At 33.7% G+C, this 17,353-nt stretch overlaps 1 protein-coding gene and 1 pseudogene across 1 annotated transcript; one reads left to right on the top strand and one right to left on the bottom strand.

The window, feature by feature from the left end:
* Positions 1-2,335: 2,335 nt before the first annotated feature.
* On the bottom strand, positions 2,336-17,135 carry LOC138318355 (dihydroxyacetone phosphate acyltransferase-like). The gene is made up of 14 exons (XM_069260648.1): positions 16,975-17,135; positions 13,917-14,113; positions 13,246-13,422; positions 12,835-12,964; positions 12,367-12,570; positions 11,703-11,854; positions 9,178-9,308; positions 8,600-8,820; positions 7,341-7,595; positions 6,736-6,815; positions 6,303-6,443; positions 5,674-5,885; positions 5,156-5,217; positions 2,336-4,635 (listed from the first exon to the last, which is right to left on the bottom strand). The coding sequence occupies exons 1-14, from the start codon at positions 17,009-17,011 to the stop codon at positions 4,553-4,555; spliced, it is 2,082 nt and encodes a 693-aa protein (XP_069116749.1). The 5' UTR covers positions 17,012-17,135; the 3' UTR covers positions 2,336-4,552.
* On the top strand, positions 14,272-15,550 carry LOC138320148 (MARCO-like protein; annotated as a pseudogene).
* Positions 17,136-17,353: the final 218 nt, after the last annotated feature.

The following is a 17,353-nucleotide window of genomic DNA, read 5'->3' on the forward strand; positions in this document are numbered from 1 at the left end:
GAGTGAAGTTAATCGTATAATAACTTTGGCTCGAATGTAAATAACTAAAAGAGTGAAATTCGATGTTTCAAATACTCTAATTTATGCTCTAATAGCAGGTATCTTCATGTAATTATGAAAGAAAATCCACACAGAAATAAAAGTTTCGGATTTTTTGTCGAGGAGTTCAGCAACGAATAAGCTTTAATTAGATAATATTTTCCTATAGTCTGTCTTTGATACATTGTGAATTACAAAGTTTGTGACTGTAAAATGAAATTTTACGATATTATAAAAGATCTAAATATTGAGATATTAAACAAAACAAACTATTTTTTCAGACCGTGCGGTCGCTTTCAATTTTTAATCGATATACGAGTAGATACTCCGATATAGATATATAATTAGCCATGCCTTTAGTTTGATGGTTATGTAATACCTGGACCAGGATGTTGTTTACCTGTACCGTGACAACGCCATTCATCGAACTCACCTGTAATTACCTGGCCGCGGGCAATTTGTTATTCGGTGGACTATATCGGGTATTTGCTATTGTCTTACTGTCAATCAGGTTAGGACATCTGTTAATTGGATTGTGATTTGAATTATGGAAACCCCGTACATCTATGCTCTAGGTTTTTTTATTGTCACCTCCATTTTTAAAATGTAAAAGCAAATGGAAATAAAATATCACTGATCATACCTAGGATATATATATGTCGTACACAGGTAAAACAATAATGGAAGTTGACTTATTCAGAAACAAAAATGGTTCTAAGAACTATTTCAACTAAAGATTAAACTTTAAACATTATTCCAGTCTAATACTGCAATTACGGAATCGTGGCATATCTATATACAATCTACCGTAATTTCTAAGGTATTAGTAAAACTTCTAAGCATGTATTTTCACCGTTTCGAATCTACATGTATAGTCATACAAGAAGGGTTACAGCATTACAACACTAATTATATATAAATATACTTATTTTAATGTCACTTAGTATATTTGTGAAAAGGTACAAGATATTATATCTATTTATAATGCCTGTATACAAGTAATTTCATTTTTCATTTGAACACTATATGTGGTTACGTTTTGGATTATACGATAAATGTTCATATATCATACTATTAAATTTCGGTATGATATACAAAAGGATCGACAATGAATATACTATTTTAAGGATTTAGTATGATTTTGAAATAATGAATTTAAATCTACACTTATACTGTAATTAAGAAACATATATCAGAAATATCATTGATGTATTTCTGCTTTTTAGTAAACGTTAAAGTTTCAAAGGCAACAATATAGATATACATATTATTTTCGGTATAAGTTCGGTACTGTTACTCCAATATCACATAACTGATAACCGTCCAAATTTTATTTTTACTCAAAAACTGTGCCGTGTTTGCATCGTTGTGGCAGAAGTTTGAAATAAAAACATGGATTCTAGATATATTCATGCTAAATTTGGGGATTTTACTCGTAAAAATATAGCGTTACATTATACTGTTTTTTATTACACAGAAATTTACATAATATGCTATCTAAATCTCAGTCCAGACTGATCCGAACATCATATTGATATCGCTATCGAATTGGACTGATTATCTAATCTAAAGTTAGATATATTCTTGTTTGAATGTTTGAAATGGTGTAAATGGAATGTTTTGAAACTGAAAATATCTTAATTATAAAGCTAGAATAACCATTTACTCGAAAAACTCAAATTGTAGATCTAACGTATACGTGTATGTGCTGTATAGGTACTAGGCTTACCTTGTGTAGCCGCGGACTACTGTGACATCACAAGACCACGTGACCGCCTAGCTCATTATCTCTGAACCGTAGTCGACACTACCCGTAAATCACGACCAAAACCAACCGATAGCGCTAAAAGCTAGGCGATTCGTTGGGTGGGACTTAATTTTTCATTCATCCAAAGCAATATCCTGACGTATTATCAAAAAAAAAAAAATTTGGCTGCACAAATCCTTTAAGGTTTAGATCTTGATTTCAAATATTGCAATCTTGCAATCTCAAGACAACTTTATGGTTCGTAGCAAAATTTTAAATGAACATCTTTATTTTTCCCAGGTAGGCGATATATGAAGTGAAAAAGATACAATTTTTATACTCCATTACATTCTCATCCATCAGAGTTACTTCCCTTCCTTTCACTATGTCAGTGTTGGTATAGCGATAGCTTGACAGCCGATGGGGGCTGAGAATGACTGATATATATGTGTAAATGCTTCAATACCAATTCCAAGTTTTAATGATTTCAAAAGGCTGCCTTTCTCAATTGAATATCCTTTTAAGTATAAAACTATAAAAACAAAGATATTATTGTAAAATATTTTATTATTATCATTTCCTAGAAACATATTTAATGCAAGATATATCATTATTCATTCGAACAATAGACAAACAAATAAATATTAACTATACCTTTTAACAATCTTAAACTGTATACACACAGCTTTACTGCAGACTTGGTACCACACACTAACTACACATAATCTTACATACTGTAGAAGTAGGACATGCAGAATTTCCTGGGACTGATCACTCAATATCTAACTAAAAGAAATTATGTACTAAAAGAAACTGATAAAATATACCAATATAACCCATCTTCTGTCAAGGATTTCCTTTCGAAAATGTTAAGAGATCTATTGTAATATTTTAAAAGAAACAAAATAATGACAATCTAAATTACATCTAAGTACTCAAAGTTTATTCCAGAAAGACAAATTAATTGAAAAGTCCTCTCAATAATATTTCTCAAGTGATAAAGAGCCTATACCAGGCCCAAAATACACAATAAAATAACTGGTTTGTATTCCATATTGGAATGTAGCAGTAAGTCAGTTCAAAAAGATGCATACCCCAATGCACATTCATTCAAATGAATATACCATTCTCACTTTCACAATATCAGCTTTCCATAAAATTCATATCATTATTGCAAACAAAATTTCAAATATTTTTTCAAAATTATAATGAAAACAGCTACATGTACTCTGGCACTAAAACAAAGTATCCTGCATGAAAAACAAAGATATTTGTATAAAATTATTATAGCAAAAGTGGAATTAAAATTAATAATGAGTCAAGTACATATGTATAAGTATCTCATAAATTACTACAACTCATTTTTTACATGTACAATTGTATCCCATATGATAGAGATCATAAAGTTAAAGTCAAATGCAGACTAAAGCCTTACAAAAATAACATAAATTCCTAATATAATTGCACTGGCCATTTAAACATAGAGCATATCCATTTTTTTTATAGAAAATACCAGTAAACCACTCTGAAATACTGCAATTTCGTTAAAGGGACAATTCACTCAGGCTAATTCTAATAAACGAATGAACTACATAACCACTGTGGAGGTGATGTAATGATTTTTTTTAGGCAAGACAATTCACCTAATAATGTAAACACACTTCTTTCAGTGCGATTAGAGCAGTTCTAGACAAAAGTAGCATTACTCTACGAGCAAGGGACTGGGTTCGGCATATAAGATATTCGACCACAATGTGTAATGGCGGACAGCGAGTGGGTTTGAACATTTCACACGCATTTCACCACCATGGGATTTTCTGACATATCACAGTAAAACCGACTGATCTAATTTCCATTAGAACTGGGGGTTTTCCGATATATATACAAATTTTAATGTTCTTGTAGAATGAATTGTCCCTTTAAAAAGTGTAATAAGTTATAAAGGAATGATAAAACAAAAATCATGTTACATGAGGATTGCTATTACAAATTGAACATAAGTGAGCCATGAAGGTAATTACACAATTAAGATGCTATATGCAGATGCTATAAAAGTTGTCAATAATATTGTCACATCAAAATCAGACAGAGTACATGTACATATTTTATGAGCTGTTGTTATATAGATAAATAAACAATAAACAGTGTATAACTGTATTGGATTTAAATAAAACAAGACTACAACAAGACAGACTAATGTATAAAACAACAATATACATGTATCCTGAACCATTGGAGGGTGAGACACATACAAATCAACAAAGGGCCTTAACTCTGTAAATAGAGTAATCCATGAACTCAATTTTATATACCACTACATGTATACAAAGAAATACTTAAAAAAATCAAAGATACCAAACAAAGTATGCAATTAAACAATTTAAACTTATAATTTCATGTAAACTTAGAATTCCATAAAATGAGAACTTTGATATTCTACCACTGACCAGAGGAACTACAAAAGTTCTGTAGTTAAAACGGATATACATTTTGTAGCTCAAATACGACAAGACTTGCAACACTACTAGTAAATGATAACAGCATGTCACATCTGGGTTTAGTAAAATTGTTGTCAAACTTCTCTCTTTTGACACTGTTGCTCCCGTAAGCTTCCAATGCCAAGTAAAAAGACTGCCATGTACTCAATGTAGAAGATGCCTCTGTCTCTAATTTTGTGTTGATCACTGCTGTTTTAGGTGTAGATGACACCCCTGTCTATAATTTTCTGTTGATCACTGCTGTTTTAGGTGAAGATGACACCCCTGTCTATAATTTTGCATTGATTACCACTGTTTTAGAGTCTACTAAGATGCTTGTCATGGGGATTTGTGGAACATCAAGGAATTTTTCTACAAAAGAAAAGTAAACACTTCTTAATGTGATATAGAATTACATTCCACAACATATTAAGAAATCTTCTCATATCCCAAAACAAATAAATAAATCTACACTAGTATGACATTGAAATGAACTTTTTGCATTATCTTATTTCAATATAAATTAAATTGAATTAATATGATCATAAAATAGAATACTGTTATATATAGTCTAGTACCGGGTATTGGACTTGTGTCCCATATAATAGATACTAGCTATAGAAACAAATTACAGAAACATGAATCATTCAAAATATAAATGCTGCAGCCAGTGATTGCCGCAGGTCAAAATATTTGTGTTATATTTTGTATAAAAAATTAGATTTTTAAATCTGGTTTTAAGGGTATATATGATTCAAACAATTCTCAATATTTTGTGGATCAAATTTTCACAAATATAGCACTGTAACACAAAATTACGAAATATTACCATCACAAAAATAACCGGCTGTATGGTAACTTTGAACGTTGCTTCATTTGATGAAGAACTCACCTAACTGTTCACAAACATTTGTGAGAACTAATGTGTTTGGGTACATATAGGCCTGTCCATCTCTGTGAAGTACAAAGGTTATTCATTACTAAAACACATCAAGATGATACATCAAAATTTAAATCAGTAGTACATTGTAAGTATGTCTTTTGTTACCATGCAGGGTCAGCTGCACCTGATAGTTGTCTCTCAAACTTCAATAACATAAGAAAATGATTGAATTATCATCTATTCATGATCTATTCATTTCATTCAAGTTTTCAGTTTGTAATTTATTACATTATAAAAACTACCATTATTTACAGTGAATTGTAAACACATGTTAGGTTTTGATGGTTGAGCCAAAAAAAGAACCCAATACTTACAGATACATGTAGTATGCACATGGCATCTTTACACTGACTGAAAGTTACAACCCAGTGATGGAGGGAGAATGGTCGGAGTGTTGAATATCTTCCCTTTAACTACTTCCTTAATTTCTTACAAATGATACATATAGGTGGAATTTATCAGCATACCTTTTCTCCTTTGACACTGCATTTATGTGGAAGAGGGCGTGGAGACCATTGTTGAGGATATCAAGGGAGAGAACCTCCAGGTGTTTGACAGCCCCTTCTCTGAGAAGTCTGGCACTCAACATCTGGGCCTCCTTAGCGATCACTTTGGGAGTCTTGGCTTTAGGCTTACCATGTACATCAGTGTGTAATGATAATAGACATCGGCACATGATCTAAAATATAGAGCACTAATACATGTTAACCAATGCTTTAAAAATCTTTGTTTTACAGGTATTTTGCAATACATTTATTAAATGTAATTAATAAAGAAAGATCAAAGATCCATCATGTTTCATCAGTATCAAATTGCGAAAAATAGGTTAAATATGTGAAACTTTATACAAGATGCTTTGTTTCATGCACATAGCAGAATTTTACATCACAACAAAATCCATGATGGAACAGCATAGAGCTTGTGATAAAGACGATTGAACTAGATTTCATCAGTATAGAGTAAAGGAAACATTCCAAAAGAGTTGTATATTTCAGCTGATGTCAAAGTAGAGAATATTTACATGTAAGTATTTAGTTAAAACACACATCCAATATCCAAGGAGAGTATTTATCACACAAATATTTAAAACACATACCCAGTATCCAAGGAGAAAGGGTTCAAACATCTGACTGAAGAACGTTGTGTATTTGTTGGTGGAGGACTTGATGAGAACAGAATTATCTTTGATCACAACACCACAGTTATGTGTCAGGGTTAGGAGGGAGTGTTCAAAGTCCTACAACCAAGATACACCAGACATTTGATAAATTAACCAGACATTTGATAATCAAGATACACCAGACATTTGATAAATTAACCAGACATTTGATAATCAAGATACACCAGACATTTGATAAATTAACCAGACATTTGATAAATTAAGATATACAAGACATTTAACAAATGATGATGGATTATAACGATTTATTGCTTCTTGATTTATAAAGTAATCCAAATTCACATCGATAATGGCACATGTACACACAATATGAAAAAAGAAACAAAAAGAACTTTATTGAAACACTTACCAGCTTTGTATGACCCGGGTGGAAGATGAAGTCTCTATTCAACAGCTGCTCCAGAAACACATACTTATTGTAAAGATCATCTGTAAAACATTCAAGTATACATACCATTTGGTGACTTAGAATCCTATGAAAATCATAATACTGTATTGTTTCGCATTAGTGCACTTTTTATATGTATATTAACTAGGTTTGGTTTGGTTTGTTTATTTTTACGTCCTATTAACAGCCAGGGTCATGTAAGGACTAAAGAAATATTGGGTTGCTCACCTCACCTCACTTACTCCCATTTTTAATGATATACACTTACATGTTTATCTTAATGCAAAAGCATGTATATGATACATAAAAGTATAAATCAATCACTCAGCAAATTGCATTCTTGTTAGAACATTTCTAAAAGATCATTTTTTTTCAAATGATGAACAGCTTAGAAACATATCAAAAATAGACCCATAAAATTGTTGGTTTGCAATGAATGCTAATAAACCCCTCCAATGTTGACCTTCACAAATTCAAGAACCCCAAATTTAGCCACAGGTTCAACCGAATTTAACCAGGTCAACTAAGAATGGAATGGACAACCTTTTATACAATCTAAAACTAACCTAGAGGCAGGGTGTCTTGAGTACAGGCATTGATGGTGAGAGACACCATTGCAACACGGACAAAAAAGTGCATTAATTGATTTCGGTAGATAGACAACATGAGGTGCTGTGCTGCAGACTGCATCAGTTGGTCCTCGCTCACATGTGATGGAATATCCATAGACACTAGCTCTATCACATCGTCCTTGTTGATGGTGACAATGTTCTTGTGGAGTTGTAACGTACTTCTCACGACAGTATCTGAAGATTCATTAGCTGTTTGGGAAGAGTATCATATACAAATCACAATAATAAAACGATGCATTAATAATCAATTTATCTAGTTGTATAATCTACTGTAAAAAGTCCACTATACATTACAATTGGTTAATGTTTGAGTGAAAATCCTACCATAAAACTGATCATAACTTTTATAAAAAACAAGAGATCCCATAGGGATCTTGGCGCCCACCAAAGAATGATCTATGTCTGACAATGGATAGAGGGATCTTTTCACTGCTTTTCAAACTTTTTCAAACATACTATATATGAAATTTGAGACAAATTGCTTCCGTACTTTCTGAGAAATAGCAGTAACAACCTTCAACTATCAAAATCCAAGATTGCTCCTTGCGGCCACCTTGTTCACGATTGGTCCAAAAACGCAATATGTACAACTTGGGCCCTAGGGAAACCTACATATGAAATTTGATACAGATCCTTTCAGTACTTTCTGAGAAATAGCAGTAACAAATTTCAACTATCAAAATCCAAGATGACTCTTTGGCGGCCATCTTGTTGATCAATCGGTCCCAAATCGCAATATGCACAACAAGGGCCCTAGTGGAACCTACATATGAAATTTGAGACAGATTCCTTTAGTACTTTCTGAGAAATAGCGATAACAAGAATTGTTAACGGACGGAAGGACGGAAGAAGGACCACAGACGAAAGGCGATTTGAATAGATGGTGGGCTAAAAACTTAAGGTGACCTAATGCTGAAGTGTTCAATACAGTGTAAAGTAGCATTGTTATGAATTATTTTTGGGGTAAATTCCTCAAAAAGTGCTTTAATACAGGTAAGAAACAAGTGAGTACAAAAAAATATTACCATCACAGACATTTAATGCCCACATCTGAGATAATTTGACCTGAAGATTACTCACTGAAATTTCCTTAAAATTTTTTCTGAATCGGGAAATAATTTTGTAAATATTGAGGCTTTAACAAAATAAATACAATATAGTACCCAAGCTATAGACCAGCAGAATAAGTTTACCTGGCCAGTCTATGTAAGCTCCTAGATTTAACGCATGGCGTTTGAGCCATTCCACCTCCCTGACAAGTTGTCTCATGGGAATACCATCCTTGTTCTGTACCATCACAGCAGCTGTCATGGACCAGGGGGAGATAACCATGTGTTTTAGGTGGAGCAGCACAAGGTCGTAGGCAAGACTCTTCAGTAGATCTGTTTCTTGAGCAGACAAACTGGCAATATACCTATACAAGCATGAACAAGTCTTTTAGAATACTGTATGAAGATAGAGCTTTTAATAACATGAGCATAATTTGAATGATAAATTTGATGACAAAAATGTTCATCTTTTTTTGTCTATTTTTACATACCTTTGGTAACCAATATTTTACTTTGCACACATCATATTTCTGCAGCACGCATTCATAACAATACTCATTTGTAAAAAAATGCAAATAATTTAATTAAATGATAAATATTTCAGTAACATACTGGTAACTAAGACAATAATTTTAAAACTTCATTTCCTATCTAAAACAATATTTCTGTAAACTTTTAGGATAGCACATGTCATTATCATATAAAGTGTACCAAAAAGTTACCTTGGTGCAAGATTATGGATACTCCTGTCAACCTTACCAACCGAGTATTCACGTATAGATAAAGGATCACCAAAGTGTATGTGTACATTTCCGAAGTCTTCTGACAATATGTTTCTGGCTTTGAACAACCCCTATTTAACAGAAAATAACATAAATTGCTGAACACCTACATATGTATTTTAACATATTTTTGGAACTGAACCTGTGAATTGAAGGATTTCTGAATTATTCCACTATTTAATACTTAAAGACCCTTTAGTTTAATACACTGGTATTCTTTCTTTTCCTTGCTTTAAAACTTATTCTATAATTTCTAATTCATTTTATTTAGGAACTCTTATGTGGGTTTTCTCCTATATTTAGCACCTAAATTCAATGGGTATAACCTCTTTTGGGACTTTCAGATGACTGAATTATTAACACTAATTCACTCCTCAGTATTTATTTTCCCATTTCGAAACGGTTACCAAATTAAAATTGCTTATTTCCATGCTGGCAAAAGTCATATTTATGTGACCAGAAAAATTTACATTGTATTTATATGTGTTTCTTGGCAAATCAAACCATTACATAACGTTTAAATTTGATATTTATGCAAAAATTAATTAAGCATTATTCTCGATATCTTTTGGGGTTATGAAGTCATAGACAAAAACCGGAAGGACATTCTTCATAGACGCAAATTGAGAATAATTCTTATTATTTGATGCAGATAACTCAATCAGGTACTAATTAGACTTAAATTTCTGCAATTTTACTTACTTTTACAATAAAACAAATTGAGTTATGGTGCATTGATATCTTATCCAATAATTCAGATTGGCCAATGACTGTGCCACTTTTAAAATCCCCCGCAAAAATGTTTTGTATTTATGACGTCATAATATGTGACGTCCAATTTTTTCAGTCTATGGAAAAATAACCTCTATTACCTCATTTAAGCAAATACAACAGAGGTACCTCATTTAAGCAACATAAAACACTTCCAGTTCTGAACACTAAAGATTTATTAAATTATAAATTTGCATGGACCTTACATATAGGGTCTAAACCCTAAGTTAAGGTCTGGTAAAAATACTTGTACACTGGTAAGTACAAAATAGGTAAATTAACCTTCAAGTCAATGAATAAATACCATATATTCAACGCTCAACACATAATGAAGTTTTGAAAAAATTTTGTCAATCATAAAAATAAGTATACATACCTAGTAAATTCAAATTATACAAATTCTTTACAGAAATTATAATTATGAAGATATACATTAATAAAAATACAATGTTTAAAACAAACTAAAGGTAAAAATATGACATTTACTTTTCAAAATTATTTTTTAGTAGGGGAGGTAACTCATATAGAGCTGGACATTCTTGTAAACATTTCCTGTACATGTATACATAGAGATTGGAAATTCCTTCTTTGTCTTTGTTTAGTTTGTTGACAATTTTTTAGGCATTTTCCCTTGACTTACTACTTTTAAGTGTAATTGTTTAAAACATTATATTTCTGCATCAATACAAAGTTTAACATGGGTTTGATATGACCAATAGTTCGTATTAATATGATTTTTGAAAGCATGAACATGACCAATCAGTGTGGATAAATATGATTTAAAATGATTTTTGAAAGCATGAAAATTGCCTCTTTTATATGGATTTTCAAAATTCAAACATACAAAACAGGAAGTGAATGAATTTTGTTATTATTAATATATATGTTAAAGATGCTCCACCGCCGACGAATGTTATGCTTTCTCTATCAAGAACACAAGCAGACAAATTAGTATTTTTCTTCAGTTGCAAAGGTTACTTACTTTACACCATTACCACCATTGAAAAGTTTGAGCTTTTTATTTCAATTCAAGATGAAAATATAAAAAATAATTAATTGCATCAAGATAAAATTCTATGGCACTATACCCTATATGAAATTAAGTACTGATTGTGCATGTACCAAAATCAAAATAAATTATTTTCTCTCATACCTAAAGGTGTAATACTGGCTGGTCTAGGGCAATATACACTCATGTAACCTTATATGTTAACTTTATAAAATTATAATCAATAACTGACTATATAACCAATTTCTCACATAAACGTCCTTTGGTTTGTTTCCTGAAGTTTTCAATGAATGTTTTCCCCCCTTCACTTCGTTTTCAATTACAGGTACATACTTTTGACCATTATTTTTACGTACACATGTTGATTTTCTAACAGTCTTTCCCATTGGTGTAGCACAAGACATTTGTGAGCATGAGTACCAAAGCAAAATTTAAACAAAGTATACAAGAAGTGATACCTAAAATATCCACAGAAGAAGTTCTATGGTTCACCAATAACCACCTTAAAATGATAAAAGTCTGTTACTAACATATAATTGAAAAACAGGGAGTTTTCTTCAAAATCACCATCACCATTCACGCTCAAGAAGTTAGTTTCTTTATATACTGTAATATGTACAGCTTAAATTGGATTTCTTATGTTTTCTTATTTCCTTTGATTATACTCTTAGAAAACCACACTTACTGAAGTTGACTCCTTAGGTTTTGGGACTCCAAGTAATTCATAAGCATAGAGTTTCTCCTCAAGAATTTTGTCATAGCTGATGCTGACTGGGATGACCATGATATCTGGAATGTGAGCCTTAAAGTATGGCTCTAGTGATGCTGACAGCATTCCTGGTAGAGAATTACAGAATATTTAGGTTTAGTTTGACCAATAAATTCATCATAAATTAAAAAAACATGTAATTGAATAATGTCATTCAAAATGCACTATGATAAGGATAGGAATTGTTGACCTGAATTACATCAATATTGAACTGCAGAGATGAAAATGGAAAAACATGACAAATGCTATAAACTTCCAAGTTTTTTGTGGAAACTATACATAGAATTACATGTACCAGGTAGCTATCTGCTGAAAGTCAAAAATGTTGAAATCAGCCAATCCACTGAGGATTATCATCTCTGACTGTACAAATATTTGTTATAAAGGGGTATCAGATTAGGTATACATTTTTGTACCTTTAGGTTTATATAAATCATCTGAGGAAGTTGGAGAAAATGTTAGGTTAAAAAAAATGTCAATGTATTTGAATTTCCATGAGTTCTTTAAGCAAAAATGATATAACAAAAAGGTTAAAAATAAGCTATAACTGGTTCAGCTTTTTGGAAATTTGATAACATACCAAACTTTGGACAATATGATTTGGCAGTCCTGCTGCGAGTACCCTCCACATAAAATTCTAACGGGTGATCACTGTTACATATTTGTGTCTGAACATATTCCGTAAAAACAGCCCAATACAACTGGTCATCACCAAAACTTCGCCGTATGTAAAAGGCACCAGAATTCCTTAAAAGCCATCCAAAGAATTTCATTCCCATGAAATCTGAAATCATCAAATTAAGTCTAACATTTGTTCTTTGCACTCGTGAATAATATCAAAGTTTTAATCTCACTCGATGAAATTTTACTGGTATTTATCAAGACACAAGCAATATCCTCTATCTACTGATTAATAGGAAAGAAGGTGAATATAAATTATACATGCTTAACTATTACATGTAATAGAGTAATTAATTGATACTATACTAAGATTTAGAAAAACTTTTATTGCATGTAGTTTAATTAATATATTTAAACATTTACGTACCCATTGCTGCTGCGATGACTGGCAGAGGAAGATCATAATGATAAAACACAAAGGACATGAGGAGGAAATCGAAGTAACTACGGTGACTGGGGGTCAATAACACAGGGTACTCTTTAATCATTGCTCGTACCTGTAACATCAAACATAACCGATTGAATGGAAAGTACACTAAACTGTGTTTCATTGAAGATAAATGTAATGTTTTGCTATATAGGTGGGTCGTTTATTTTAACTAGAACATTTGTACAATTTAATGATTACTTCTTTCTAATTTAAGCATTTCTTAAAGACGACTAAGAACATGTGGATCATACTGAATATTCAGTGTTACAATGATATCTCAATATCAATATTCTTACAGTATTACCAAAATCATTAATTGGTTTATTATTACTTCCTTGACATTTTTACCTTTTGGATTCCTTCTTCATTTACATATATTCTTTTAAATAAGGCTTTGAGAACTTTAACAAGGAAAACAGCAAATCCTCTGATAGCACCAATCTTGAGGTTATGTGACATCTCTTCTAGAATTTCCTTGGTTTGATTCCACACTTCATCAGCAGGCAGCCCACTCTCCATACACACCTGAAACACAGCCATAGATATAGAGAATCTTGTACAATATGACTTTCATGCTGAAGTTTTAATTTACTAAACATACATACATTTATATTTAGAGAAGTACAGCAAAGACATACAAGACTTGTTAACTTACTTATTGATGTAAGTTTACTTGATACATGATAATCAAACATAAGTTACAGATTGATAGAATTTAAAACCAATCTCATGGAAAACAAGCCTTTAAACACTGTTTTAGGCATAATCTTGTAAGAAAGCAAACAACTTTTATTTCTATCTTTTTTAAACTCTTCCCAAATTCAGGAGTCAATTATATCTGACATTGCACATAAGTATTGACTGTGACTTCCTTTGTTTGTGAGCGGATCTTCATATTTTTCAAAGAAAAAGACACGAGTTTCACTCCAAATTTATATCCTCCTGCAAGGGAGATAACTTTGTAACATGCAAAGAAGGAATAAACTTTTCTTCGTTTATATATCAGTTTGGATTCTTACTTGTTCTACAGCATACTTCACACGATCACTGGCCATGACATGCTCTTTGATCTGATTTATATTTCTGGATTTGTTGTTTTTGTAAGTAGGGACATCCCTCGTACGCAGACTCCATACTAAGTCACTTGTGTGTCGCCGATCCTCTAGGATGTCCTCAAAAATGTCCTTATGTCTTGAGGATACAAGTTTGGGATCGTCTGAAAACAATCAATGAAGCAACATTATTATATATTAACATCATTTATAACTTACATACACTTTATCTGGATATATATATATATATATATATGTGGCAGGTTTCAGTGGTTCCAATGCAATACCATTGCTGAGCAAACTCTATCCACACTATATAATGATGATTATCATTCTGGGACTAGAATGTAGTTCTAGATTTCTTGTGACAGGATAATCAGATTATGAAAATGTTTAGCATTGCCATACCAGATATATAGGGATAAGGAAATTCTATGACCAGAAACATCTTTTGAACCCCAGGAGCTTCTTTGCAATATATATATATTTCATCTTTAATTACCTATCCTTTATTTTCACCACCAAAATATTATTATTCATCCACAGAGAAAATACACAACCATAATGCATAGGTATTTCTAGAATTTTTAGCCATGAACTTTAAGAAGACTGCGACTTGAAGTTAATAAACCTTGTATTGAATCTCTGAAGTCAAGACAGACAGACACCTCAACTACAGATAATAGACCAGGATCCACAATAGAGCAGTAGAGGTCAGGATACACAACAGAGTAGTAGAGGCCAGGATACACAACAGAGCAGGAGAGGCCAGGATACACAACAGAGCAGTAGAGGCCAGGATACACAACAGAGCAGTAGAGGCCAGGGTACACAACAGAGCAGTAGAGGCCAGGATACACAACAGAGCAGTAGAGGCCAGGGTACACAACAGAGCAGTAGAGGCCAGGATACACAACAGAGCAGTAGAGGCCAGGGTACACAACAGAGCAGTAGAGGCCAGGATACACAACAGAGCAGTAGAGGCCAGGATACACAACAGAGCAGTAGAGGCCAGGATACACAACAGAGCAGTAGAGGCCAGGGTACACAACAGAGCAGTAGAGGCCAGGATACGCAACAGAGCAGTAGAGGCCAGGATACACAACAGAGCAGTAGAGGCCAGGATACACAACAGAGCAGTAGAGGCCAGGGTACACAACAGGCAGTAGAGGCCAGGATACGCAACAGAGCAGGAGATGCCAGGGTACACAACAGAGCAGTAGAGGCCAGGGTACGCAACAGAGCAGGAGATGCCAGGATACACAACAGAGCAGTAGAGGCCAGGGTACACAACAGAGCAGTAGAGGCCAGGATACGCAACAGAGCAGTAGAGGCCAGGATACACAACAGAGCAGTAGAGGCCAGGATACACAACAGAGCAGTAGAGGCCAGGATACACAACAGAGCAGTAGAGGCCAGGATACACAACAGAGCAGTAGAGGCCAGGATACACAACAGAGCAGTAGAGGCCAGGATACACAACAGAGCAGTAGAGGCCAGGATACGCAACAGAGCAGTAGAGGCCAGGATACACAACAGAGCAGGAGAGGCCAGGATACACAACAGAGCAGTAGAGGCCAGGATACGCAACAGAGCAGTAGAGGCCAGGATACGCAACAGAGCAGTAGAGGCCAGGATACGCAACAGAGCAGGAGAGGCCAGGATACGCAACAGAGCAGTAGAGGCCAGGATACACAACAGAGCAGTAGAGGCCAGGATACACAACAGAGCAGGAGAGGCCAGAAAACACAACAGAGGTGATCACCAATTCCAGAACAAGCCATGTTTAATGTTGCCCAACTTTGATGATATACAGACATGATTCACTACCAATATCTACAGTATCTGGCAAATATCTATATCAATGTAATTTGTGCACCCCTAACTTTACAATTTTTTTTGCACAAAAAAGTGTGCAAGTTACATGAGTTTCTACCATAATCTTAATTCACATGTAGCCACAAAAAGCAAGCTAACAATTGGATTTTGCAACTGATATGTCCATGTCTGTGAATCATCACACTGGCCTTTTTATCAACAAGCTTGCAAACTAGAGCATCACATGTGACACATAACTATCACTTTTATTGTTAACAAAAGTGCCACCCCCACCTCCCCCCCCCCAGGAAAATCACGAAACAAGTTGATAGGAACATTGTGCTTCACATGTTGAGCACCCTAGAGGACGCCAGACCCATTGGCTGGCCACTAAATGCAAATACAGAGGCTGGGGTACACAAAAGTGTTATGTCAACTTAACTTTTACTATGTATTATAGTTGTTAGTTAACAATCTGATTATCAGTTTAAAATAGGTAATTATCATGGTTATTATTCTTAGATTCTGAGAACATATGCTTCTTTGGCCCAATCCGTAGTGCTGTGGATTTTTTGATATCGTAGACTCAAGTTCAAATGAAGACAAATATCTATCAAATGTCCGAAAATAAAAAGTGATCTGGGTTTGATTCCTGATTGCAGTGATCAACAGGGATGTGTATTTTTCCTGGGTTTTCTATATAAGCAGTGCACCCAGCTAAAATATAAATAACCCATGTAATGTGGTTTATGAGATGACAAATAGTCTCTGCCACTCAGCTGATTCCTAAGTTGTTTAGTTTAGTCAGTACAGTCATGGATTTTTATATCAGAAAAATAGCTCTGGTAGCTATTGTTATATAGAAAAAATCTATTAATGTGAAACTGACTTTTAAATAAATCTTCTTGTAACCAGAGACCCGGTTCAGTTCTTGGTTACTATATTCCTATTGAAACTTCTCATCAAGACTCTTTTAGTTTTATATTGCGTTGTAGATGTTTCTGAATAGAAAACATTCTACTGGTGTTAATACATGTATGTAGGCCTATCGTGATCGTATCATAACGAAGATCGATCCAGCCTCATAAAACACGAGATCAGGACAACCGGGTGAGGCTGGTAAAACGAGCATCAGAAACGGAGATCGGAAACGTCATCCAAATTATTTACATTAGTTAGTGCCCTACATAAAAATAGTCAAACCAACCCTGCTTTATCCAAACATTTCTCGACTGTTCCTCCATTGTGAATTCGATCGGACAGCACAGACAAGATCAGAAACCGGCCAAATTCCAAAGACCAGTGTTTTTATCAGTTTTTCACATTGCCATTGGCTGCGATGCGTCGGGTGATCAAATATGCAACGTAGGTAGCACGCTTGGTACGTGTCATCTTAAGATTGAAGCGTTTGAGAGATCAAAAATATTTGACTATATATGTGCATGGGGAACAAGTCATACAATTCATAAAGTTCCGGAAGGTGACAGATCCGACTGCTAAATGTAGAGCTATCAAGTAATAAGTTGCTCGAAATGACTGGAGAAAAATATTAATTGTTGTCACCATGTTGTAAGCGTTCATTTACG

The sequence above is a fragment of the Argopecten irradians genome, chromosome 3 (genome assembly GCF_041381155.1).
Source record: "Argopecten irradians isolate NY chromosome 3, Ai_NY, whole genome shotgun sequence".
Lineage (NCBI taxonomy): Eukaryota > Metazoa > Mollusca > Bivalvia > Pectinida > Pectinidae > Argopecten > Argopecten irradians.